General features: G+C 49.3%; 10 protein-coding genes and 1 non-coding gene across 11 annotated transcripts; 5 read left to right on the top strand and 6 right to left on the bottom strand.

Moving 5' to 3' along the window:
* Window positions 1–566: 566 nt before the first annotated feature.
* ssn8 (cyclin-dependent protein serine/threonine kinase regulator SSN8) lies at window positions 567–1,581 on the top strand (the record flags this gene model as incomplete). Its single annotated transcript, XM_033568821.1, has 3 exons — window positions 567–726; window positions 785–994; window positions 1,046–1,581. The coding sequence occupies 3 exons, from the start codon at window positions 567–569 to the stop codon at window positions 1,579–1,581; spliced, it is 906 nt and encodes a 301-aa protein (XP_033427627.1).
* Window positions 1,582–5,317: 3,736 nt separating this feature from the next.
* On the top strand, window positions 5,318–6,016 carry ATNIH1004_004149 (DUF4452 domain-containing protein; the record flags this gene model as incomplete). Its single annotated transcript, XM_033568820.1, has 3 exons — window positions 5,318–5,590; window positions 5,645–5,663; window positions 5,721–6,016. 3 exons carry the CDS (start codon window positions 5,318–5,320, stop codon window positions 6,014–6,016), a joined length of 588 nt encoding a protein of 195 aa, XP_033427626.1.
* A 1,933-nt stretch (window positions 6,017–7,949) lies between these two features.
* On the top strand, window positions 7,950–8,459 carry ATNIH1004_004148 (uncharacterized protein; the record flags this gene model as incomplete). The annotated part of the gene is made up of 3 exons (XM_033568819.1): window positions 7,950–8,076; window positions 8,143–8,255; window positions 8,358–8,459. 3 exons carry the CDS (start codon window positions 7,950–7,952, stop codon window positions 8,457–8,459), a joined length of 342 nt encoding a protein of 113 aa, XP_033427625.1.
* Window positions 8,460–8,821: 362 nt separating this feature from the next.
* On the bottom strand, window positions 8,822–9,604 carry ATNIH1004_004147 (syntaxin family protein; the record flags this gene model as incomplete). Its single annotated transcript, XM_033568818.1, has 1 exon — window positions 8,822–9,604. The coding sequence occupies one exon, from the start codon at window positions 9,602–9,604 to the stop codon at window positions 8,822–8,824; it is 783 nt and encodes a 260-aa protein (XP_033427624.1).
* A 609-nt stretch (window positions 9,605–10,213) lies between these two features.
* On the top strand, window positions 10,214–11,618 carry ATNIH1004_004146 (putative TRAF-like signal transducer; the record flags this gene model as incomplete). The annotated part of the gene is made up of 2 exons (XM_033568817.1): window positions 10,214–10,741; window positions 10,803–11,618. 2 exons carry the CDS (start codon window positions 10,214–10,216, stop codon window positions 11,616–11,618), a joined length of 1,344 nt encoding a protein of 447 aa, XP_033427623.1.
* Window positions 11,619–12,595: 977 nt separating this feature from the next.
* Window positions 12,596–13,642, bottom strand: ATNIH1004_004145 (sterol desaturase family protein; the record flags this gene model as incomplete). Its single annotated transcript, XM_033568816.1, has 1 exon — window positions 12,596–13,642. The coding sequence occupies one exon, from the start codon at window positions 13,640–13,642 to the stop codon at window positions 12,596–12,598; it is 1,047 nt and encodes a 348-aa protein (XP_033427622.1).
* Window positions 13,643–14,394: 752 nt separating this feature from the next.
* Window positions 14,395–14,467, bottom strand: ATNIH1004_004144. The gene has a single exon. It is a non-coding gene; the product is annotated as a tRNA-Lys (tRNA).
* Window positions 14,468–14,716: 249 nt separating this feature from the next.
* On the bottom strand, window positions 14,717–17,345 carry ATNIH1004_004143 (Het-C domain-containing protein; the record flags this gene model as incomplete). Its single annotated transcript, XM_033568815.1, has 5 exons — window positions 14,717–15,029; window positions 15,088–16,767; window positions 16,828–16,986; window positions 17,040–17,187; window positions 17,249–17,345. 5 exons carry the CDS (start codon window positions 17,343–17,345, stop codon window positions 14,717–14,719), a joined length of 2,397 nt encoding a protein of 798 aa, XP_033427621.1.
* Window positions 17,346–18,302: 957 nt separating this feature from the next.
* ATNIH1004_004142 (phytanoyl-CoA dioxygenase family protein) lies at window positions 18,303–19,241 on the top strand (the record flags this gene model as incomplete). Its single annotated transcript, XM_033568814.1, has 1 exon — window positions 18,303–19,241. One exon carries the CDS (start codon window positions 18,303–18,305, stop codon window positions 19,239–19,241), a length of 939 nt encoding a protein of 312 aa, XP_033427620.1.
* A 198-nt stretch (window positions 19,242–19,439) lies between these two features.
* ATNIH1004_004141 (class I SAM-dependent methyltransferase) lies at window positions 19,440–20,814 on the bottom strand (the record flags this gene model as incomplete). The annotated part of the gene is made up of 3 exons (XM_033568813.1): window positions 19,440–19,679; window positions 19,743–20,459; window positions 20,776–20,814. The coding sequence occupies 3 exons, from the start codon at window positions 20,812–20,814 to the stop codon at window positions 19,440–19,442; spliced, it is 996 nt and encodes a 331-aa protein (XP_033427619.1).
* A 1,602-nt stretch (window positions 20,815–22,416) lies between these two features.
* ATNIH1004_004140 (putative importin beta-5 subunit) lies at window positions 22,417–25,692 on the bottom strand (the record flags this gene model as incomplete). The annotated part of the gene is made up of 3 exons (XM_033568812.1): window positions 22,417–24,187; window positions 24,283–24,812; window positions 24,874–25,692. The coding sequence occupies 3 exons, from the start codon at window positions 25,690–25,692 to the stop codon at window positions 22,417–22,419; spliced, it is 3,120 nt and encodes a 1,039-aa protein (XP_033427618.1).
* Window positions 25,693–26,406: the final 714 nt, after the last annotated feature.

Here is a 26,406-nt window from a genome sequence, read left to right as displayed (position 1 = left end):
TTGGGGATCAGAATTGATACCCCTGTCACAACAGGGAAGATCTAGCAGTGAGGATATGTTGGGCATCGAATTCACAGGCTGGATTGTGATGGATGACTTAATGAAAGGATCGCAGCAGTTCCGCGGTCATGGCAAACAGTAGCCGTAGTAGCCATGAGAAATCCAGCCGCAATGATTTGCTTCTCTTACGACATTCCGCCGGAAAAAAACTGGACTCCGGCCCGGCTTCACGGGACCCAGGGCCCAGCCCTACTATGCCTGTTCAGGAAGGCCCCAAGTCACCTGCCCCAGTATGCCGCCTGATGTGGAAGAGGCCATGTACATTCAAGACATTAGCTTAGCCTCCCTCAATTCCTGTGTCCCTCTAGGGTGTAGGAGGGGTAAATCTTGATAAATACTGATGACAGTGGCCGCTGTACAGATAACGAACCCGTCAATATATAGTTGCATCTCTACTGTCACATGATTATCATAGCGGACCCTCGCAATGTCAGCCCGGTCAACTTGAAATGCTGAGGACCGGGAAGTTTCACACAACCTTTGCTTCTCGCAACAAAAATTCGACTATGGCGGCCAATTACTGGGCATCGACGCAGAGACGGCATTGGCTGTTTACTAGGGAGAGGCTCACTGAAGTCCGTGAAGGTTTCAAGGAGAGAGACAGGGCTGCACATTCACAATTTCCTTTGCCAGACCAAAGGTTGCTGAATATCTACTTCAGCCAACGTAAGATATGGTGGCCGTGGTGATTTGCAGAAAGTCTCGAGAGCTGAATACCCAGCAGAACTCATTAAACTCGGGAAGAGAATGTCCACTAGGCAGCAAGCACTTGCAACAGCTCAAGTCTACATCAAGAGATTCTACACCAAGAACGAGATAAGGCACACCAATCCTTACCTCGTCGTGACCACGGCATTTTATCTCGCGTGTAAAATGGAGGAATGTCCTCAACATATCCGATTTGTTGTGGCGGAGGCTCGAAATTTCTGGCCAGGTATGACCTGCTCTATGCCTTCTTTCTCATTGCTCCTAATGCCCAAAGCAGAATTCATTGCTCCGGATGTATCCAAACTCGGGGAATGTGAATTCACTCTAATTTCAGAGATGAATTCGCAGCTCATTGTTCATCATCCGTACCGAATATTATCAGAATTGCAACCTGAGTTGTCACTTACTTCGGACGAGGTTGCCCTTGCATGGTCGGTAATCAACGACCATTACTTAACAGACTTGCCACTACTTTATCCGCCCCACGTTATTGCAGTCATGGCCATTATCGTCGCCGTTGTATTCAAGCCGAGCCAAACAAGCTTCCATGGATCTGCAGCTCCTATAGCTTCGGCAATGCGAGATGGGGGTATGAATATTCTTGCCGCATTAGGGGATAAAAACGGCAATGGCCCACCTCCTCGAATTCAGAAACTTATTTCCTGGCTGGCTGAGAGCGAAGTTGATATCCGGGCCGTCGTCGAATGTACCCAGGAGCTAGTGTCATTATACGAGGTTTGGGAGCAATACAGCGAAAAGCATTGTAAAGAACTCCTGGGGCGGATGATCAAAAGCAGGAACTTGGATAAATAGGGTTATATTGGGGCTTTCGGGTCCATTATTGCAGAGTAGGGGACCGTTTTTTGTTGTTCTCCCCAACGGAGTTTATTGCTCAGCCAATTTCCCTTTGGCCGCTGTGGATCAATGGCTCTACGGAGAGCCGAATGCATATAGGCAGTTCACATTGTATGCATAACGTTGAATCAAAAATTTCGGTTGCATACGGGCTCGATTTCAGCATGTCACATTTGTAAGTATGCTAGGTTCTCGATGCACATTTGAGGTGGACTTGCAGTGCAGTCCTTGGCAGTGAGCATATCTACCGAGTCTTGCCATAGAGAGTAACATTCGGGTCAACAATTACAGTACTGAAATGAGTCTAATCCATGAGCACTGCTTGAAGTTCGTCGGAGTTTTTAGGTGGATCCTATTCTCCATACTACAAAACAGATAACGACTATCAAACCAAGCCTGATGCCCCATGATCTGTGCTACTCTCCTTCGTGGAACAAGACTAACGATTGTGTCACTAAAGGTATGATTGCCTTGGTATCAAGTGAGTAGGCGAAACTGTTCGAGTCAAGCATGCTGGACCGAGAGAATACCAGCAGGATTTCAGATAAGGACAGGGGCACACTGTCGGCGGCATCCCGCTCGTGATATACGCGCTTTTGTGTGTACTAGAAGATCTATCACAGGACCTTTTTGTTTTTTTTTTTTTTTTTTTGCTGTTCCCCAAAATAAGATGTTGATGGTAAAGTTACCCTTGTTTGCTTTCTTATAGTTGAGATCCTCCCACTTTCGTAGCAGGCTGTTGTCATGCCGGAGTAACTACGGGCTACCAAGGAGGGGCTAGATCCCTACCCAGGGGCATTGTTTGTATGTACATACATGCGCCGAAGCAAGGGTCTGAAACACAAGATCTATCAGCAAGCGCCCATGCTGACATCCACGGGTCAAGGATGCATCCAATTAAACAGGGTTGACAATATGTAAGACTTATTATGTATGTAGGCGCTCCCCAGGTGAGGGTACTTCTTGAGATCCACCACTTGCAGGTGGGTTTTAACATTCGTCAATCTTGCACCGGATTCTCCGATTGTGGATGCACGCCGGATAATTGATGATTGGCTCTTGTTGTTGCTTTGTCCCTTCTACCGAGTAGGGGTCAAGTGTCTGCAGTCTACACTTTTCACCCACGTTTGACCCCAAATCCATGAGCTCTAGAGCCACGTTTGGCATTTAACGTTTCTCCTTGTGAATATTGGTCTATTTCCTTTAATAAATGTTTGACATGGGGACCTTCTAAATGGTAGATTCTCGTATAGCCCATCGCCTAGCCGCCTACTTTTGATATGCCCTAATTTGTCCAAACATTGCTTGCTGACATTTGCGTATTCAGTCAACTTGCTCTAACGTGTCCCCTATGCATTAATTTGTCCTTCTCTTTCTCCCTCTATCTTTTCTTTTCTTTTCTTTTCTTTTTTTTTCTTTTTTTTTTTTTAATCGAACAAACTCAATTTCCTATTAGAATTTATGGTATCGCTCCTTTGAGCGGTGAAGGCGTAGGAAGGAACGCTAACATCTAAGGTTTAGATTTAATACATAGATAGACCTGGACCAGCCAAGTGGCACACTTATTTAAGTAAAAATCAGAGACCAGGTCAAGGATCGTCAACCATAACGATCGTGTTGGAACGGGATGGTAAAAATGGGTCTAGAGCCTGACAGTGGAGGGAATATCCTAGCTGCATATGGATGTTCATGCATACCGTGCCCTTAGGCCTTCATTTTTTGTTTTTTTTTTAGCGCCTCGTATCAACTTCTAAGTCTGTTTTGTTTCAAGATCCGGACGTCGGAGACCACAAGTGGCAGAAAATTGCGGTCCTCTTCAATCTTGCATCAGTGATTATCGCGAGAGCAGATAACTATTCTTGGTGCCCGACATGTATCTGTATTTTCGAAGGAAATGTGTACATAAGCTAGCCCTACTTGAGAATAATACATGTCATCTATATACATAGATTTTGCATATTATACCCCATACGCCGTAGCTAACAGTAGCCACATTTAGGTGCTGCGTACTAAGGCTGTTGGTAAGTTACCTATTTTTATTTATATTTTGGAAAACTGTCGAAGCCGCAGACCGCACGGAGTCATGGATCCACCCTTGGTAGTGGCAGGATTCGCCAACTATGAATATTATGTATTTGTTATTTGCCTTAGTCAAATCACAGTGCACCATCGTGGATGGTTGGGGAACAAGGATCCTCCTGGTGCTCCTTCGGAGACCAAGTGGCACGGTTCAAGGGAAAGGTACCGAGAATGGGTATGGCCAATGATGCTCCCCTGAGTGTGGGGCCAGCCACCGTCGTTGCAAATCATTTCCTGCACCTGTCATGGTGTGTTTACCTTCAACTTGCCAGCGCATGCCAGTCTTCGGAAATGGAGAGCCACATTCCTCTTCTTTTGAGGAACTCGATGGTAGGTGCCTTAATACTAGGTAGATTAGTACCTCAATTCATGCCATAGAACATGTTGCTCTCCGATGTGCTACCCCCTAGGCATGGGGAGTCATATATAATTGAGAGGACTGATAGTGGGCAAACTGGAATGGTGGTGCCAATGATGACTCCTTTCGTCATCACTCACCTACGCCGGAGTAGCTACTCCGTATTCGTTCCCAAGACCTTCATAAATATTGTAGATCCACTATCCCTAATACCTGTATCCTCTATGTAGTACCCCTAGTCATAGTCAATTGCCATATGCATCATACAACGACCTAACACAATTATCATACCACCTGTGTGGTAGTATCCTACAGAGGAGGCCTACAGGGACCTTACGGGGTACATACAGCCTTAAGAAGCCTGCTAGGCCCTAGTCTACAGCCACCAACACTAATCGGGAATGCCTAGGTCTTTGATATCAAAAGTTGGTGTAGGTCTTTCGCTCAAGATAGATTAGTCTGAAACTTACGACGTCACCCTAGTCGCCCACTAACCGCCTCGAGCCGTTCTGGGACGCTTTCATTGGACTGAAGCAGGGTGGCTGTTACAGCCCCACTCACAGCTTTTATCATGGTTCTTTATTGGCTGATACGAAACAATCTTGCCACTCCCCGTTTGCAGATGGGGGTTCTGGTTGGATCTTCATCCTGCCCTAAAACTGGTGCGTGACCACTTTAGCGCAGGAGAGCCCGGACCGGGTTATTTCGAATGTTACAATACAAGGATGGTAGCGGTTGACTCAAATTACCATAAGAAGGAGGGCATGGCGGTACCGTATGGTACTGCCCTTGCGGAGATCCACCGACTCGCATTCGCTCAGCCCCAGCAGACTACCTACCCTGCAGCCCCTCTTGCTCTCGCCTCCGTCCACTCCGGGCTCTTTTTCTTTTGCTCATGGCCTTCTTTTTCAACTTCTTGTCCCGCCTTCGATCGAAGATTCCCCATCCCACAACCACTAAGCACAAATTCGAACCGACCCTCTCGTTCTCACTGCTTTTCTTTCCATATTCTTCCTTCGTCAATATCATTTTTACTCCCCTGTCATTCTTAATTTCATCTGTGCTCTTTGTCTTCTTCACAGTCCTACATTCCAACTGACCGCTTGTCATTTCATACTGTTTTCCTTTCAAAACCCCCTCTGCTGCTCAGGATTCCAGCGTGCGGGTCCTTCGTTTTTGTGTCAACATTAGCCTGGAGTTCACCAACGATATAACGACCATTGTCTTCTTCGTTATTGCTTTCCACGACTATTCAACATGTCGACATACTTTTACACTCAGCAGCAGCAGCAGCATCATGGGGCCGCCGCACCTATGCCAGCCTCAAGTAACCACCACGGCGGCCGCTCTCGACGAGGTCCTAAAATGGCTGCACAAAATACTCAACGCCAGTTCCGCGGTGTGAAGAGTATGAGGGAGCTCGCTGAGGCCCCTGCCGTCACCGCTTTCCGCGCCAGATTTGAAGCTGGACGGTCCTTTGACCTGGACGATGACTTGGAGTTCTGCCCTGGCCTCCTCACGGAAGACGATGTAGGTTCTCACGCTCGGACCTCGAGTCCCCTCGCCCAACCTCCGTCGTGCTAGATTGAGGCCGATGAGGATGGTAGGACTTTGTATTAACGTTTGGCCTCGGTCTTGCAGCTGCACTCAATTCACTCAGCTTCCTCGGATCGCTCCTCTCTCTCCAGCGGCTCTCCGGACTCGTCTCCTCTTCAGCATCAAATCCAGCCTGTGCAGCAGGTCACTCCGTCTATCTCCCTTTCTCCAGCTTCCAGCAAATCGTATGTTCATTCAGGGGTTACGGGTAATCTTAGTCACGTGAACTTCCAACAGCCATCAGCGGTTCGCACCCGCAAGGTCATCCCTATCATCAATCCTAACACCGGGATGACCTTGACAAGCCCGCCCACGTCAATTTCGCCGGGCTCGATGCAGAATGCTCAGCGTCGGTGGTGAGAAGTGCGCCTGCACAAGTCACCATCTCACTATCCGAAGGGCTTGCGCCCATGACACCTTCTCCAATTCGTTCAGTTTCTGCATCATCGGGTTCCCTAACCGCTGATTTTAATTATTTTGCGTCTGTTTTCCTATCCACACGGCTATCGCATCCTTTACGAACAAAACCGGCCTGTCTTTTGCTTCCCTAGCAAGGGATGCAAAAGGTTAGCCCGGGAATTTCTCTGTATATACACCTTCCTCCAATGACGACCTTCAGCACATTTATCTAGACTGATGCTTTCGACTTTCTGCGAGCGACGGCGCCTGCGATCGAGTTTTGCATTTCACATTTCCAAACGATACCTTATTCTTTATCATTCGGTTAGGGAAAAAAGAAAATTACTTATTTCTGTGGCCTTTAGGTTATTGGCCGCGATGGTGTATAGAAAGCGCGGCGGATTGCCATCTGGGCGCGCATCTGTGAACTGGAGTTGCTTTTAGGTGTGATTTGGCGGCTTTACCATATATCCTTGATATTTTTTTATCTGGTTAATTTTTGGGTGGGTTGAATCTTTTTTACGCTTTTCAGGGATCTAGAAAGGTGGAAACGATAAACGTCTGCATTGATTGGGCTCTGTTGGGCAGTTCGGGACGCTTGTTTGGTCTGTTTTAAGTTCTACTTCGCACATGTGTCTTTACAGCTCTTTTCTTTTCTTTCTGTTCGTGTATATGGATTGGAGATGGGTGATATTCTATGCTTGTTGCTTCTGGACAGCGGCTGTGAAAATAGATCCACGGAGTGGATGTGGAGTTCTTAACTTTGTCTCTCACCCAAGGCGAGACAAATAGACCATTTTGCGGTTTAAATTCGTTTTGTTCCCACGTTGATTCGTTCGGGTGTTTTGACTGTTTTGCTCCTGGGGCCTCTCGGAGAGTATAATGTTGTGTATGATCTTTTGTTTCCATTCTCCTATTGGGCACTCTGACATTTCTCTGGTTTCCTTTGTCTATATGGCATATGCTTCTGCACTACGCAGGGATTCCCTATAAATAGTTGAGATTAGCATTGGATACAACCTGAATGTTAACCACTTCAATATTTAACATTTTACCTGGTTTCTTGACATAGTATACATATCGATAGCTGGCTCTACTCGGTCACATCCCTTACCATGGGAGCAGGCAGCTGAGGACCTAGGTCTACAGATTGCCTAACCAGATTCGAGCTGTGTATCTACTGATCTCTCTACCTATGTGCTTTGGATTGGGCATTGTTGCAGATGTAAACGCCGGGTTGGCGTTTCCACTTCACCGGACATAGCGGATATAGATGAATTTACCTACTACATAGACATTGACCAAAAACAGCAATTTAATAGAAAAAAAATATCTTCAAGATCATTTAAAACCCATTATAGATATCCTAGGGCGATGGAAAAGCGAAGGAAATTATAACGTTTGATATCGTTCATTTCGGCAAACAACCCAAGCAATTTCAACCTTCCACGGCCTCGAAACACAGTCAAACTACCCAAATAAGAGCAGTAAAGAATAAATAAGTCTCCCCATCCCAGTTAGTCCTTGGATTACGAATTCTTCCCCACCCAAGCAACTGTTTATGCATCCAGGGAGGAAGGAACGACGAGTGGATTCGCTGACCACCTATGACGTCACCTGTGACGAGACGGGCATTACCAGAGAGACATCGAATTCATCGACGTTTTAAAAGTCGTCTTACACTTTACTTATTGCAGCTGTTTTATTTAAGGGCATGAAATGCTGGTCTCAGCATTCATTTAATCCTGTGTGTTTTGTACTGTACTTATTTGCTTGCCTTAACCTCCGTCCACTCAGTTACTTTCAACCCCATCTATTTACTACCTGGTCATATACATTTCGACTTCGAAATCCGTCCCAGTCAGTTGGCTCAGAGACAGAGGCAGAGTCCATCATGTCTTTCCTTACCCGCGTCCGCTCATCAATGAAACCTCGTGTGGTTCTTCGACCAGCCTACATCACCACTATCTCTCCCTTCCATACGTGCTCCGTTCGTCAGACACTCAAAGAATCAGACCATAGTTCGTTTCTAACTATCATATTCTCTATTGGATTTAGACGAAGCCAGAAACTAATCATCAATGTAGACCGCGAAGACCTGGCCAATATCTACGAGAGGGAGAAGCAAGAACAATTGAAGCACAGCAAGGAAGGAAAAGCCAAGTGGAAGCAGGAACTCGCTAGCAACAGTGAAGCTTCGGTAAGTTGAGATTGTGAAATTACCTGCAGTTGAGAGGGAGTCGGACATTCGGAAAAGAATGTGAGCTGGTCCTCTACTGGGTGCTGATGATGATTCATGTAGGTCAAGGCAGACCGTGGCGATCTGGACGATGGGAATGACTTTGCAAATATGCAGAAACAGACGAAGGACTTGCTTAATAAAAATGGAAAGAAGTCTCAATAGGCGTTGTGTTTGCGCGGTTGCTGATGGTTTTTTTGCAGATTCCGAAGGGGCTTTTTTTTTTTTTTTTTTTTTTTTGCTTCTTGGGTGTAGCGGATCTGTGAGTTTTCATGATGTTGTGGACGCATTTATTGTCATCTAGGACAAAAGTTCGGTTAAATAATGGCTCGATTTATCAAGGCAAGTGGTTATAGGTATAATGGGCACACCGAACTCCGTAGAAACAAGTAACATGGCGAATAGGGAACTCCGTCAAGTTTGAAGATGAAACAAACGCCGCATGCGCCTCCGAAGGACCTATATTTGCACTTCCGCAAGCCCCTGACATAACAAGAAATGTGATCTATACATTCCCGCCGCTAGAATCACTTCAAAAGGACAATCAAGATAACCAGGACAATAATCAGCCCAATAATGGTCATCATACTCCAGTTATCGCCGGCACTTCTCCGGATCTTGTCGAGTCTCCGCCTCGCTCCGTTCAATCGGCTTTGATGTCTCTCCACATGGCCATCCATATCATCTAAAAGGGCAACATGGCCTTCCAGCTCATCCCCGATCTGAATACTGAGCTGGTGTTGTCGTCCAATGGATTCTCCTAGACGATCCAACTGCTCGTCCTGCTCGCGCATGACCTGAGAATGATGGTCATAGATCTGCTGGTTGGATATTTCTGACTGGTCCACCCCGTCGGGGGAAGGCGCGTCGCGATACGGCTGGAATAGGTTGCGACGGTTCAGATCGTCCTCTTCGGCCGCCGCGTCCATGAAACGAACCGATTTGGAAGGCGGATGCTGTGGAACTGGCTGTTTCAGATCGGGAGAGGACTTCTTGATGGTGGTAAATTGCAGATCGGCGGAGGTGTTGAAGGTATCTTGTCCATGAAACTGAGTAGAGAGGTTGCTGAATTGCGATTGCAAGTGGCCTAGCTGGTCTCTCATGGCAGGGGCCCCTTCGTCGCCGGCATCCTCGAGTCTGGAACATTCCGCTTCCACTCCCTCGATACCTTCCCGAAGAGAGTCCAACGAGCGTGAGATCTCTCCATCCTGACTGTTGGGCTCCAAGTCTAGCGAAATCGCGCGTTGCCGTTCTAGGAGAGAGAGCTTGATGTGATCTGCAAGGAGGAAGAGCTGAGAAGGGTTCGTCATTGTGGAATGATGATACGATAGGCGGCTAGAAGTATGGACTACCTAAGTAGTAGACGACAAGGGGACCTGGGTGTCGATTGATGCTGCAAAAAAGCCCCTCCGAGTCTGTCTAGAAGAGAAGTATCCGGGGATCGATCAAGAACCGGACTGGAGGAGGAGGATGAGGATGGATGGAGGGAGGGAAGGAGGGATGATAGTGGAATGAATGGAGGTCTGTCAGCCTAGCCCAGCCCGTTCTCGGGCGGAGTTCAACCGCCGCTTCCGCGCTTTCGGCCTGAGGCTATGAGCTCCCCGCAGTCCCGTGAATTCGACTCCTCCCCTCATCCTATCCTCCTATCCTTATCCTCATCCTCATTCCATCTCGTCTCACGCAGCGATCACGCTCGGACAACTACATTCCTGACTCAGCTCAGCCACTGTGTAATCCTCATGGGTGCCTCTCGGGGCTATTGTTTCATCTTTCTATCCCTTCGTCGATCCGCGCCTGTCCCGTCCTCTCCTTCCTTTCTTGGGCTGCGACAGATTCGATAGAGAATCTGGTGGCTTGTACATAGGTTCCTTTTATAAACCTGGCCCTTCTGCGAAATTTACGCTCGTTTTTACTTCACGATGAATCTCGAGGAGTTTCTAGCGATGGAGTTAAATCGCGACCGCTACGAAATCGTCGATCTACGGGCGTTGGATTACGTCTCCAGTTACGACGACCACCTTATGTGTCCAATCTGTCACTGCCCCTTTATACGCCCTGTCCGCCTGCAATGCGACCATATTTTTTGCCAGAAATGCCTCAATACTGCCATCACCAGTTTCGGACCCAACCGGGACGACTTCACATGCCCTAGTTGCCGGACACCCACCAAAGGCGTGTACCTTGACGTACCTCGACTTCTAAGCAACATGTGCGATGATATCCGTGTCAAGTGTCCGTTTCTGACAGAAGGCTGCAAGGAAATCATTCCTAGGGGCCATGTCCAGTCCCATGTGGACAAATACTGCGGCTATAAACTTATGGACTGCCCGGCCACCCTCTGCGACAAGAAATCTCGGAAGAAGGACTTGAATCCTGAAAATCGATGCATGCACGAACTTCAGAAATGCTTCGGATGTGAGGGTGAGATCATGGAACAGGATTACGAGGTGCGTTGTGTGACTGCGTACTCCTATGCTCTGTACTGATGACTACTATCTTGCACCCCAGGAGCATGTGAAAGAGCTTTGTCCAAGCCTGAAAACAACATGCCCTGACTGCCAAACGATGGTGTTTCGGAAAGCATTGAGAGAACACATTGATGCCTGTTCCGAAGCGATTCACCCGTGTACTGCGTCGAGATACGGCTGCCCCGTCAAAGTCAAGCGTGCGGAACTAATGGTGCACGAGCAAAGTTGCCCCTTGATCACAATGGGCCCCTACTTCGACGCCCAGAATTCACGGCTCGACTCAATGGAGCTGACTATCCGTCATCTCCAGCAAAGGAACGAGCTCTTTGAGGACGGATTGGCCAATATCCGTTCAACATTGCTGGAATCGACCCGGTCTATTCTGGAAGGGCAGACCCAGCCCCCTTCTGAGGCACACCTTTATAGGCAATTCCCAGGGATGACTGCGAGACACTCGAACGATACCCCGGTTGATAGTTCCAGCGTGTATTCTTCCTATGCCTCGACGTATTTGTTGTCACTCCATGAGTCACTTCGAGAGGAGGTCGTGCAACTATCGCGTGCAATCAGCGACCTGGATGCTCGGGCCAGCATGGCGATCATGAATGAATGTCTCCGACTCAAGGAAGACATGGCCCACACTAATGCTGCCGTCGGTAGCATACGAATGCAAGTACAATGGCTCATGAACCCACGCCTCCACCAAGGTCAACGGACAGGGTTGCGTGCCAATGGTGGCAGTGGTGACCATGACTCAAGGCCGACGCCAGGTCCCAGCAACCTGCCTGGGCCATCTGCCGGCCTGCTTCGGCCCCGCAGGTTAAGTGACAGTGGGCGCGAAGGGACCAAACTATGATGTTCAAAGAACACTGCATGGGCCAACTTAGAGACGAATAATGACCTTGATGTTTTATCTAATTATATAGCATGGGAAGGGTCCCGCTCCGTCGATCCATTCTCGTTTGTCAGCATAAAATCTGATGAGATAGTGAGCGCTATGAGCCTATTAGGGAGTTTGATCTTTATGGCAGGGAAGGCAACGATATTTCTTCCATTGGCCCTCACTCATACCAAGTGTAGTGGTGTCATGATTCCCTATTAGCTCTTTGATACCTCATGGCCCTTTACAGATTCTAGATTTGATTATATTGTGCGCTGTATGCATCCTGGAGTTGTTGGGGATTCGCATTCTACAATCTTTTTAAGATGGAAGTTTTGTTCTAGGGTTGTTTTATTTACGTATTTTACTAGGTTTAATCATATTGAACGTTTAGCAACTGATGCTTTCTACCTGTCAATATGCACTGAGTATAGACACGAATTACTCTTCCAGGATGATGAGTCTTTTCTCTCGTTAAATGACTTTGACAACTTCGTTATGCCCAATTTACTATAACCTCGGCCCTCGGGACATCTTAAAATTAATATTTCCATAGAGATCTATCTATATTTGAGCGATGATATGTCCACAATATAATATAATACGTACGGGCTCTACTCTACTTATTGAATATTGACTTGAAAGTAAAGGAGCATGGGGTACATGTATGAATATATGTATGTACTGATTTACATCTCCCGTCATGTCTCGTGTCATCATGCGAGTCTTTAAAACCAATTGCCAGTCTTGTATGTACCGGCTTGTTCTTCTTCTTCTTCCTCCTCCTCCTCCTTCTCTCTTTCTTGTCTTATATCATAGATTATCTCTTCGCTGCATCATATATATAGTCCAGCTTCCCTGGAACAGGTACTGGACAAGGATATGTTCAAACAACAAACTCACATCTCAACAGAATCAAAAAAAAGACCCAGGAGAGATACGTAATATATGGATCAAAAAAGCGGCATCTTAGCAGTATTCACATAATCGATATTATCCGCAGCAGATTCGATACGCTCATGACAAGTACCGAAGATGCGATCCCAGAGACGTGTCTGTTTCCCGTAGTTATGACTCTTGCGCCACCCCTTCCGATGATGCAGATCATGGTCTTCGATGACGATATCAGCGTCCAGGATTTGGAATACCCAGCTGAGCGTGGACGGTACGGTCAGATGCAAACGGAGACCGCTGTGGCCGAAGACTTCAGCGAAGGCGACGTATTGATGACAGACCCACCATTCGTAGAATCCCATGGGAAGGCCCATGAGACGAAGACTGGCGTAGGTCATGAACGGGACGCCTACCATGTCGAAGAATTCCTGTTCGTGGTCGGCGTAGGCAGCTAGGAGCGGGTTGGGATGTTTGGTGAGATGGTGAGTGCGGTGGAATTTCCATAGGAAGCTGACATCGTGCATGATGCGGTGGTACCAGTAGAACCAGAAGTCGAGGACGATTCCGTACAGACCGATTTCCAGCGGGAGCCAGGCCCAGTTTAGCTCCGAGGGGAGTTGGGTACGGTCGTGGGCGAGCCAAATGGCGAGGGCGATTCGGGAGCCTGTGGTCTTGTAGAGGGAGGTGACGACCTTGCCGATGCCGACGTCGGGGATGCCGTCTCGTTCGTGCTGGTCTCCGTCGAGGAATCCGTAGATGTGGCCGAGACGACGGAGGACGTGCACCTGGTAGATGACGGTGGCGTTGAAGGCGAAGAAGTAGAGGTTGAAGACGGCAAATGGGCCCACGCTCTTGCCCGTGTAGGCTGTATAGGCCTGGTGGACAAGGAGTGGGAAGGCGGCGTAGAAGAGCACCCAGCGATGAAGGGACCACTGAGGCATGAAGGGCACTTTGTCATCTTTGGGGTGCACAGGGACCGCCTTGTCGAGTTCGAGTGGATGAACATTGAGTAACTCAATGGCCCAGTGGTTATGATTCCATTCCTTCCGGTCAGCGCGACGCCAGGTCGACTTCATGGAATCTTTGGGATTGGGCCCAATAGCCATTGCTATGGTGTTGTCGATAAGAATTCTCTATTCTGTTTGTCTGTTCTTCTGAGGTATGGCCTTTATCTATCCCTTTCCGGACATTGCTTTCCTTCCCCACGGGGAGAATTGTTGTCGGGACCATGGTTAAATATCAAGGACCAAAAACAGGCACAGTTAGAGAGCCCTTGGAGTATTTGGGAGCCCAGATACGGGCTCCCCCATGTGAAAACATTATGGCTCGCAATGCAAACCAGGATAGGAATCATCAGTAGATCATTCTGATGTCGATCCTCTGGCTCGTATCTTTCCCGGCAAAACTAAAAGAGCCCCAAAGGCTCTGGAAGCGATGGTTCGCCCATCCCACTAAAGTGGACCGGGCCAAGTCTCAGGGACTCCATATATTTAGCATGTGAGAACCCCGACTGAACGGCAACCCCGCATGGGTTATGCCTCGGACTCGGATGGACTGCCAGGGATGTTCCATCACTGTTCTTCAGACGCATGTCTCATCCATTTTATACCCTAGGGACGTGGCAGACTGAGTCAGTGAAGCGACGTTGAGAGAAGCGCAAAACGAACGACGGGGAAAAATGAGCCGACTGACCGCCTCCTTTTCTGGTCGAGCCTCATCAATGGCATGCATAATAAGATTGCGGAGGGTTGAATAATGTATCACAATGAAAAGAATAGAACTAATAACAACTCCCATAGTATTCATTTCATTCATACTCAATCTGGCTGAGACACAGTCGAAGTGTCCAAAAAAGGAAAGCCCAACGCGGGGCTCGAACCCGCAGCCTTGAGATTAAGAGTCTCACGCTCTACCGATTGAGCTAGCCGGGCTAGCGATGCTGATACGATCCTCTACTTGAGTTTATGAGAGAGAGTATGCGATTCATCGTTGTTCTCACCAAATCCCAACCAAGCCTGTCTCTCTCTGGGGGATATTTCAGTACTGAAGTAACATCATGTTATTAATGCACCTAACCCTACCAAGCATACCATACCCCCCCTCGTCAACAATGAACAATAAAGAAAGAGCAAAGCAACATGGTGTGGATACAAGAGAAAAACATCTGCTGTCCATATCACTCAATACTGGTATCCTCCAGACCCATACCCCCCCGGGCCCATATCTTCCGGATCCATATCCCTCTCCTCTATTCTCCTGTCCGTAGCTTTGCCCATACCCCTGACTGGAGGAACTGCTGTTGTAAGATTGATGACTAGAACCGTGGGGCCGGGAGTGGTAGTCGTTATCATGACTTGATAATTGTTGACCATAGTAGTCTGAACTATGCCCACCATGACTGTGCTGATTGTGACGGCCATGGTCACCACTATGATGACTGCTGTAGTCTCCACCGGACTGGTGTGAATAATGGGACTGGGACTGGTAAGAGGACTGGTGCGACTGATGAGTCTGGTAGTGGTGAGGCTGCTGCTGTTGATGACTCTGATACGGCTGACTCTGATACGGCTGATTCTGATATTGCGACGATGTCTGCTGCTGCCAAGGTTCTTCATTCCGAGATGATCCGCCCAGTCCGAGATTGGAGAAAGTGCTACTCAGTTTGTTGAGATTGGACATTCCTGGGATCGGAAGGCTGGAAAGCTGCCCCAATGGACTGGAAGAACTCTGCTGCTGCTGCTGCGGTGGTCTATTTTGAGCCTGCGCTCCCTGGGAGTGCCCATGGCCGTGTCCGTGGGAATGGCCGGACTCTCCCGAATTGTTCTTTCCTTCCTTCACTCCTTCGGCGCTGAGGATATCATTGAGATTGGCGCCTCGGTCGGATCTCGACTGCACCCACGCCTGAACTGCCTCGTACATAGTTCTATGAGCCTCATTGCGCATGTCCCGCAGAGCGGGATGGTGGAACACCCTCAGGCAGTCCTCCAGCACAGCTTGTTCCGAGACATTGGTGTTCTCCCAGGCATGGAGGACACGAGGCGCCACGTACCGAAGGATGGCAGAGGCGACGTGACCGGCAGGCTCGTTGAGAACGTTGGAGAAATGGTCCTTGGACAGCATTGAGTGGGTGGGATCCGTGCAGGTTGGGTCGGTCCACGGCTCATACTGGTGTTTCCCGGAGGCATCAATGACACCAGCAGACCCAGACTGCAACGATTTGGAGGCGGCCTGGATAATGGGGCGAATGAACGGGGCCAACAGAGACATGACGAAAACTGTTAGGGTTTCAGTGATCTTCTCAACCAGCGCCTCCAGACCGGGGATCTTCTCGATAATCGACGACAGATTCCGGACCACTTTATCCCTGAACTCGAGAATCGGGTAGATCTGGGAGATGGTGTTCTTCGCGTCGAAATCAGACAAGGGACCCGATGCGCCGTCGAAGGAAGGTTTGTAGGATTCAGATGCCCTTGTTGATCGGGGTCGCCCCTCTCCGAATCCGCGACTATGACCCGAGTCGTGCTCGCTGAAGTCCCGCACCATCTCGCGAGCCGCATAGCCTGCACGGGATCCGTTGTTCCTGTTGGCTGATTCCTGGGCCTCCGAGCGACGCTTCAGCTCCTCGGCTTCCGCGACGAGTTCCTTGGTCCCGGGAATCTTCCCCAGCAGCGCCGTCAAAGCCGAGGAAGAGCCGGACGACGAGTTGGATTGAGCATCCCCCAGCGCAATGTCCATTTCGTTGACCTCGGATTGCGTGAAGTGATCAGTCGCTTCTCCCAGGACCGAGTGAAAGAAATCGACCATGCCGAATGTACCTGTCACGAGCGGATAGACTTGGTGGCCGCGGATGTTCATCTGGGTCCTCGTGCCAGTATGCGGGAAAACGTTCTGGAAGCCCATCTCGCGGAGAGCAAGCTCGCAGTAGTTTGTGTGCGCCGCAAAGTCCTCCAGAGTATGAAGGCCCTGTCCTAGACACCGCAGTGCCTCGCAGAGGTCCTCTTCGTTTCTCTCGCGTCTTCCGCCTTGGGCATATTGTCTCCCGTACTGGATGCTGCGAGCCAAACTTTTTTTGATGTACGCAGCGCTCGTGTCCCAGTTTCCTCTTTCATTGGCAATGTAATTCTTCATACCCGTCTCACGATCGATGTCGAGTTCAGGCTGGCGGACTGGGCCCCGCAGTCGAGCGTCGTACTCGCGAGCATCTTGATTGTCGGCGTAGTCTTTGGGGTTGCTGGTAGAAGAATCAACTCGTCAGCTATTTGAAAACCAGGGGGACATCATCCAGACATACTCAATATGCTCCTCTGGGCGGTAGACTCCCAGCCGGTCGGAGGTGACCTCGAACTCCGATGTCGCATAGCCGAAAGTCATGAATGAAAGGATCCAGACAAGGACGCGGATGGTATCGGCCGGCAGACTTTTGAGGGTACCGACGTCCATTGCCTGCGAACTAAGGTCGGGTGTCAGTCAGACATGCATAATCTGCGGTCGAGGGGAACCCACTAATCGCGCAACCAGTTTCCAAAGTAGACACGCTTGATCATGGTGGAGGTCCATTTGTGACCTTTGATGAAAGCGACCGTCTTGAGCATATCCTCGATATCGCCATGACGCCAATTTTTACCTTCCACCGCGGAGATAGAAGCAATATCTGATCACGGTGAGCGGTTGAGATCCAATTAAAATCAAACGAGGAAGAAAAATAGACGTACTGCCGGCGCCAAAGGCATGAACCTGCGACGGCAGCAGGACGAGCAACAGACCCAAGATCAGCAGGGCGTTCCAGCCCGGACTGATTTTCGAGGCCATGGTATGTAAATCCGACCGTGGAAGATCCTTCGTCTTCTTGTTATCTGTGGCTAGAGGGATAGTAACGACGTTAGAGAGCGCGGCGACAACCAAAAGGAAGAGGGGTAGAAGCCAAGGAAAGAAAACAAAAGGCTGCATGCACACCGAAGAGGGGTTGCTTATATTCACCGATTTGGTGGACGGATCTGGAAAGGACGATGGACGAATAACCATAGGGCAGCTGCTTGTCAGACTTCAGATTTCAGGATAGTTGCACAGCCAAATGAGCCCTGAGATTCATCGCGACTGGGGAGAGCACCAAGGCTTAGACCTGGACGATCAGCATGGGCCCCATGCCGAATTGGGGCTGTGTGGTTACTATACAACCATCGGTCTTGGCTGAGACAGTGGAGTGGGCGTCGTCCATGGAACTGATTGAACTGGAATGGAATAGAACTGGACTGGAATTGAATGGAAGTCAGGATTCAGGAGGTTCAAGCAAGTCATCTTGGCGCAGGATGCTAAAGCTTGATGGGCCAAGATATATCTCTTGATCATGTAAGAATCACTATTGTTTTGTAGAGGTTATTCCGGTGACAAGTTGAGAGATACGCGGATTATAGAATATGTGTACTCCATATAAGGACTGATCTTGCCATAGTGAATCAGTTAACCAAATGAACCGATAGGAATATCTCTAACCGATGAAAAATGCAACCATCTGAGGTCGCAACGAAACCCCGCTTGACTGACGACTTTTTACTCGCGGGGTAAAGCGAAGCGATATGGAACCGATTAATTAATCCAATCCACGGTCGATGGACCGAACCGACGTAGTATCTCGTATACCACCTTGAATAATAATATAAATAGAATGTTATATAAATCCATCCCCCTCTTTCTTCTCTCTTCTAATTTTCTATCATCAATACGAGAGTACCCATACAATTATCCCACATACTCCTTTTCCTATAAAAAATGACCGTAACCCCGTACCTCGACGCCCTCCAACGAGATGGGTTCGTCCGGGTCCCCTCGCTCCTCACCCCGGAAGAAATCGCCCAATTCCGCGCCGTTGCCACCGAAGCCACGACACTGACGCGTACGGGCCACTGGCCACACTTCCGTACGGTGCCCAAGCAGTTCCCACCGTGGCCGAAGACGCCGCCGCCCGCCTCGGAGGGCGGGATCTGGGGGGTACAGCATCTCCTGCACCCGGAGATGCCCGGACGGGCGGAATTCGCGCGGTTCTATTTCTCAGAGAAGGTGCTCGCGGTGGCGGAGGAGCTGCTCGGATTGAAAGGGGTGGCCGATCGGAACGGAGAGGAACAGTTGGTGATGGAACTGTTTAATCTGCTGGTCGCGCCGGAGACCAAGGATTTCGAGCTCCGATGGCATCGGGATGATATCCCAGAGACGGCGTCGGAGGAGGAGGAGCTCAAGATGTTGCACGCGAAGAGTCCCAATGGGAAGCAGTCGCATGCGCAGTATAACTTGGCGTTGTGTCCGGATGCGTCGCTGATTGTGGTGCCGGGATCGCATCGGCGTGTGCGCACCGAGACTGAGCGGAACGCCGATCCCTATGAGCCTAACATGCCCGGACAGATGTTCGTGGAGCTGCAGCCCGGTGATGCCGTGTTCTACGATAGCAACATCCTCCATCGTGGAGCGTACAAGGCGAAGCCTGAGGGCGGCGAGGAGTCCCGGTTGACGCTCCATGGAAGTATCGGGTTGAAGGGGCTGGGAGACGAGGCAGATAAGAAGGTCCGTGCCACCGCTGTGCTGCAACACGGCGTGGGAGCTTGGGTTAATACCGAAGGCGCTGCGTTTGGCCTTGGTGACCGTCCCGAGAAGATGAGAGCGAATCTGGTGGCCATGGGAACGGGAGAGGGCGTGGGATACTCACTACAGGGATAAGAAGGGACAGGAAATGAGAGACTGTACATAATTTCCACCAATTTATCTTCCCATTGTTGACCATGATGCTATCTCATATACGCCAAAACGCCGGAATTCAAGGGATGGAGAGAGGAAGCTGACAAAAAAAAAATACGAAACCAATTTATACAACCGTCATCATCATCATCATTATTCGTTTCCCTCGTTGTCGGTCGACTACCCGTCCACCGGCCGTTGTCCATATACATAATGGAACAGGATATAGATATGATAGGAGGCCTTCAGCAGCTCCGCCCGGACTTTATCAACATAGCCCTTGGCCTCCTCGGAAGAGTATCCCAGAACGCGAGTGAACAAGGCCAATGTGTAGGGTTCGACGGCCTCGAAGAGCGTCACTCTACCTACTCGTCCGATCTCTTTGAGTCGGGGATTTTTAGGCCAGGGACCTATAGGACACTGAAGTGATCCGAGCTCAGCATCCAGTCATCAAGGAGGGAGCTGAAAGCACACAATACCTACCTTGTAAGTATCGTCGGTGACATTTATAAACCGTGCGTCCTGCATCCACCCTTGTATTAAAGGAGCGACATGCAAACGCTTGCCGAATCGACGACTGGCAAGGTCCAATTTTTCCTGCCAGTCCTGTAGCATGACGGCGTCCTTGTCGGTCCCGTCATCGGAATGTATCCAGGCCTCGTACTCTTGGACTTCGAACCACCCGCCAGGCTTGAGGTGGTTGTACGCCTGACGTAGGAACCGCGGCCAGTCACCGATGCCGCCGGCTAGGACGCGGCCATGGATGTAGTCAAAGGCCTCGTCCTGAGTGAACGTCCAGTCGCTTTCGGCGTCGTCGATGTGGAAAGTGCAGTTAGGTGGCGCCCAGTTCGGCTGGATGGGACTGAGGTCTGTGCCTACGATCTCTGTGTCGGGGAAGTCTTCGGCCATATCCAGTGCCCAGATCCCGGTGCCGGTACCGATGTCGAGAATGCGCCTAGGGAGTTGGGATTGGAGGATGGGAGCGCGGAAGAGATCGCCTCCGGTAATGAGTTTGAATAGGTGATGCATGAACGTGAGGCGTTCTTGCTCTTCTTCGTCGTTGGGGATGGGATACTGACCCTGCCGGTAGGCGTGATATCGGCGGCCATTTTCATAGGTGTAGTCTCGGACCGACGACGACAGGGTTAGGTTCGAGTCAATAATTGATTGAGCATCGCAGAGGGAGTCTTCATCGCTAGTCTGGGAGAAAGTCAGTCGTCTGTTTCTCTTTCTTTCTTTCTTTTTTTCAGAAGTCCAGGAAATGCTCGACGTATAAGAGGACAGAACAGGTCGAAAGGAGTGATTCAAGAAGATGTAACACCGGTCCAGTGGCAGTGTATTTCCCAAAGCAAGCAACACAAAAATACACCGGATTTTATGATTTTGCTCTGGGAGGGACCGGTACAGACTGGGTTCGCAAGTGTATAAGCCCAATCCATGTAGTATGGAGTACGTCGGAACAAGACATCAAGAACTATAAAATCAAGAGAAACTGGACAGAAAGAAAAGATCTTACATCCACCACAATATGCTCGGAAATATTTGGCAGTGGCATAATCCTAGCGACCTATGGAAATCAAGAAGAGAGAGAAGAATGACCTAGGAGAGAACAAGAGAAAGAGAAGAGGGAGGAGAAAGGAAGAAGTAATCCGCACAATCCAAATAGGTGGACTGCACAGCGTAGAAATAAGGACTCCATCCAGCCAGAGGATTATTTATATAAGAGGGGAAGAGGAGGAGAATGCCTCAGACTGATCTAGGAATCGTCAGGATGCAGCCCAAGTGATAGTATCGACAAGGGTGCCGGTCCCAGCGGAGAGGTCGTTGGGTCGACAGTGGTGTGCACCCAGTGCTCTGGTTCAGTATTGCTCGGTATCGGCCTTGATTCGTCCTTGGGCTGCAAAGGATTAGATTGGCTTGCTATGGGTCCAATTGGCATCCCTGGGTTCCTCTCCAGTTCGAAAATTGACCTATCTAATTCTACGGAGTACGGAGTAGAATTCTAGATAATAGGACAATGCGAGGATTTCTATTAATAGTAAGGTGCTGTCATCCTAGTGGTATATTAATACCTACCGATTTCCTGGGTATGGTAGACAAAAGGAGGTTTAGTATTGTAAAATCATCATCCACCCGAGTACTCCTACCCGGTACGAGGATCCTTTGGTGGTACTGTACTAGGAACGGTCCCAGAACATTCCCAGAACAAACTCTTGCTACAGCCCCGCACGGCTGGACCCATTTGGGATTCCCATAATGGCATCTGTCTAGTCGATCCCCAAGCGTTGCATCGGTTCGGGCCAAGTGCATCCGGCATACACATGTCCATCCATAGGTACCTAATTTCTAAGTAGTAGTGCTTATACGTAAGTTTCTTCTACGACACTGATATGGACAGGGTACGGAGTACTTAAAGCTCAAGTCAGTGCCCCTCCCGACCAATAATTAATTAACTACCCGGTGTGTTTATTCATCCTTCATATGGGAGCGAATGATCCTTCGGATACTACATTATTCAGCGTTAATATCGGGGGGGACTTGTCATTGGTGGTTCTGGATACAGCCCCTCTGACTGACTTTCCTACTACCGTATCAGTGTACTTCGTACGCCGGGTCAAATGGAGGGGCAGCGAGATTGCCAAGCCACGTCAATAATCCCTTCGGTTGCATAAAGCGAAGCGTCCGTGACGTTCTATATCTCCTACCCCTCCCCCCAGAGGTCACGGATACGAGCAATGGGCATAGATGCTTCCCCTGCCTCTGCACAGAGGCATATAGGCACCTTGATCGTCTTCCCCAAGTGTTGCCATCTCTGTGTATGCTCCTTGAATTCTCCCAAAACGGCATTTACGCGTGTTGGGTAATCAGATCTTTGCTCTAGTACATACATAGATGCCAAGTACCAACAGTCGTCTCCCCCACACACTGCCTCCCCTAATCCTGGTCTAAGACTCCGCCAAACTCCCTCTCCCCTCCGTCGCTAGATACATGGATGCGTAGTGTGTACATACTCTGTACACCGACCAGTCTTCTACTGTATTCTTTAATCGCCTGTGTCTCGTGATGTTTCATTCCCCGCACAGACAAGCCCAAGGAACCAATTTATCACAATAATCCTATCCCTGCATCAAAAAAAACCAAGTCTTGCTTTTCCAAATCATCCCAAGCTTTGCAGCTTGTCTTTCTCAGCTGGCGTTAAGGCTGCAAAGAGCTGTTGGAACTCGGGTTTAGCGGATGCATTCCGGAAGAAGTCTAGCAAAAAGGCCTGTGTCTCGTCATCACGTTTGCGCACGCCAAACACTCCTTCAGTGCCGCCTTCGCCAAACGCCATGAGTTCCTGTTTTGTAATCCCCAGGTTCAAGTCGAGGGTATTGCTGGGGATATCTTCCCACTCTCCATCGTCATCGCTGTCTTCTTCCTCCAGGGCAGCTGCAGCAGCCGCATCGACCTCTTTGCTCCCTGATGCCGCTGCGAGCTCCTCGACCAAGACCTTGACGATTTTCAATGGGGCAGCCACTGTAGTGTATTGGTCAGGGTTCTTGCGGGTCTGCGATCGTGTCTTGATGCGACCAGTGTCCTGAACAATGAGGTCACCCTTGACCTGAACCTGAGCTAAGCGAGGGTCTTCAAGGTTGTACAGTGTAGCCAGAGCAATGATGTTCTGCTTGATTTCATCATACCCTGCGAAGTTGACCGAGTTCTCGAGCCATTTGCCCATCACGATCGGTAATCCGCTCTGGCCACCAATATCTACCTGCGCAAGGAAGTCTACAACCTCACGAGCGCTGATGAGCGTTAATCGTGCGAAAACAAGGATCAAGCTCTGGATGAACTGAGCCTGCTCGGCGGTTGCGAGTCGCTGTGCAACGGCTTGCAGAAGCTGTGGCAGGTAAGGCCCAAGCCTTTCTGAGCCCGCTTTCTCCACTAGTTCTGCCGCTAGCTGCCCAACCTCAGTAGCGGCACTGTCGTTGACCGAGGGTCCCAGTAGGCGATCGATAATCACTAGAACAACTTCAGTCGCCTCCTTTCCGCTTTGAGGATCTCGCCATGACACGAACTGGTTGAAATCGTGCGACAGCATGTGCCGAACCGCTTCTGTCGCTGGACGAATCAGTTCCGCATCTGTCGAATCCAGCAATAGTCGGTTCATCTTGGGCATGACAGCTTCTACAAACCCAGTCGGAAGCGGATCAAGGGCTCTTTCCGCAAGGGCTCGTATTTGGTCTGCCGCAAAATTGGTCAGTGCATTCTCTTGGGTGAGATTGCCAACATCAATAGCCCCCGTCAGAGAAGGCAGCACCTTTTCACAGAGGCGGACAAAAGATTCAGGACCCTGATCTGCTATCGATTCCACTATGTCCTCAAATGCCTCGGTAACAATCATCGTAAGCTGGAAGTTAGAAGCGCCATTGCTGGCGATGCTGAATAGTACGTCGATCGCAATAGAAGACAGAACAATAATTGGGTTAACCATTATTGTGTCGCGGAGTGTCTCTGCGAGAGTAACTTTAAGATCATCACTATCGGACGGTTCACGGAGATCATGCGAAGAGACAAACTCCGATATGGCAGAGATGATAGAGGTTTGAAGAGGAGCAGTGGCATGGGGCGAAAGGGAAGGCAGAAGGTCTTGCAGGGTTCGAATGCATGCAACTTTGACCACTTCTGAAGGGTCTTCCGAGATTGCCTTCAGGGTAGCCTCAAGGTAAGAAGTACCAGTTGGCTGGAATGCCTCACCGGCAACTTTTGTTAAAATACCTGCAACTAGATAGCCACGGGCTCTCAGGAATTCATGCTCCTGCCGAATTGAGAACTGGATGAGACCATTGACGCCGTTTGCCAACTCGGAAGAGATCTGTTGATCCACCTCGCTGAAGTCACGGAGTAGCTGGTTAAGGATAAACAAGGTCGATTCACGGGCTTTCCACCTGCCATGCCAAAAACAAGTTAATATCTTCCTTTCCTCCTTGTGTTCGCCCTTTCTGCTTGGACGAGAAAGTTGAGACGGGTGGGGGGCTCTTACGTGGAAGACGAATCAGCAAAAACTGTGTTCAGGTAAACCACCAGGCCTTCCGCAGCGGTTCCCTTAAGCCATTCGCCGAGTTTGATAACTAAATCTCCACTACACGTGCGAGGCGTGTAATTGGCAGTAACTGAAGTTTCTTCCGAAAGAAAAAGGTTTACATCGATGTCCCACAAGCCTTCTTCCTCCGTTGTCATTTGGGCATAAGATCCAGTCAGCTTCAGAATTTCAGGAAGCCAACTAGAGGTGGTCATAGCTTGTCCGGCGTTCTGCAATTGTTGCTGCAGTTCAGCTTTAACTGGAGGTGCTTTCAAAAGAGTTTGGATCAGATCCAATTCTTCTACAACCAAGAAGTCCAGGGTATACGGGAGCCCGTCCACATCTTCCAGGCGACCTTGTCTCTCGTCGTTGATATAGAACCCATAGTAAGCAGTTTGAATATTAGACAGCTCCGTCCAGATCGTAGAGAAGTAGACAGGACTCTGCGCCGATAAGAGGCCGGGAAAAACCATTCGGATCTTCATCAGAGTCTTAAAGGAGTATCATTAGCACACGGGAAGCCGGAATCAGAGAAAGGCAGAGAATAATCACCTTCACCACTTGCAGTTTCAGGCCAATAACCCCCCTCCACTGAGAAGCAATTTCAGTCTCCTTGGACTCTTCTTCTTCCCGGGGAGCTTCGGGTAAGGGAAATTTCAATGTCGAGATGAAGAAAGGAGACCAACCCCCGAGGACTTCATCCATGAATTGCTTTACTGCCACTTTATGTTGCTCTAGTACCATTTCCAAAGTATCGAAACACGCACGGAAAACTGCGACAGCTAATGCTCGCAACATTGGCTTTCTTGATTCGCTCGTCGCAACGTTGAAGAGAGAAGTAACAAGATCCCTGGCGACATTGAAGAACTGCTCCTCATTGAACCCAGTATCCACAAGGTCCAGGAGCACCTTCAAGGCACCATGTAGGGCACCAGCTGTGCTGCTAGTATCATTGATTATTTGGAGGAGAAAAGGAAGAAGCTCCGGCCACTGCTCAGGAAAGTCGGCACTGGCGATTTTGCTGACCGCAAAGCTGGCAGAGGCCTTGACTTTACGCTCCGAAGTCTCTGTCACAGTGGCGAGATCTAATAAAACCCTCCGAATTTGACCCTTATTGACATCATTGATAAGGATTCGACCCTTGAATTCGTCCAAGTTCGGGGACCAGCCGGCAGCGATAAAGGTACGTAGGACGGAAAGGGCAGACTGGCGAAGATTGGTGGGAACAGAATCGTGCGAGGCGATAGCGGCAAGAGAGAGGGGGAAATTCTCGTTGGAATAGAGACGCAGCAGTTGAAGCTCGGCGGCCTTTCTCGTGCCGGCGACCGGCGACTGCGTGTCTGCAAGTAGCGATAGGAGCTCTTGCTCCATAGCTGGGAGCTGTGTGGAGGGGAAAAAAAAGTTGACAGAAAGGACTAATTTGTCGGGTTTGACGTAGACCTTGAATCTCAAGTGCACATTCAATTAGCAGCTGAGGAGAAGGGGCCCGTATAATCCCTAATCTTAAAGGATCACGGTCAATGACACCAAAACGAAGGTGGTCAATTGGTTAGTAGTTGGTTGACGTGACCGCGATTTCGCGCGTCGTAAGGAGGGGCAGTAGATGGGGAGTAGAAAGAGGGAAGCGGTGAGCTGGGTTGCCTACTAGAAGACGAGCCTGTATGTATTAATATTACATACCATGCTTTGAAAGAGGGTACTTCGGGTAAGGTATGGTACTCGTCAAATGCTACCGAAGAAATTCTCTCGAGAAACCATGGTTTCGCCTACCCACGGACCCTTTTTTATTCTTCAAGATACCCGTCTGATTATCTCCCAGAGCATTGATCTAGGGTGGATGAAAAAGATGCAGCCGAGATCCGATATTAGATACAGCAACGAAATTCAAACCAACGCCTATGTAGGGAATCTTTCAGAAGCCATTATTATGCATTGTACTTTTGTGAATTGCAGGATGATATTAACCCCGACTATACCTCTTTGTATTAGGTCTGACGTAATTGTTCGACATATACAGATTGAACTGCAGCCAATACAAAATTCACCAGAGGTTGATCATAGGCTCTAGTGGGGTTGATAAAGAGC

This window comes from Aspergillus tanneri, assembly GCF_003426965.1.
Source record: "Aspergillus tanneri strain NIH1004 chromosome Unknown AapTan_3_pilon_pilon_pilon, whole genome shotgun sequence".
NCBI lineage: Eukaryota > Fungi > Ascomycota > Eurotiomycetes > Eurotiales > Aspergillaceae > Aspergillus > Aspergillus tanneri.
The sequence above is the reverse complement of the archived record's forward strand: the minus strand, read 5'-3'. Positions and strand labels throughout refer to the sequence as shown.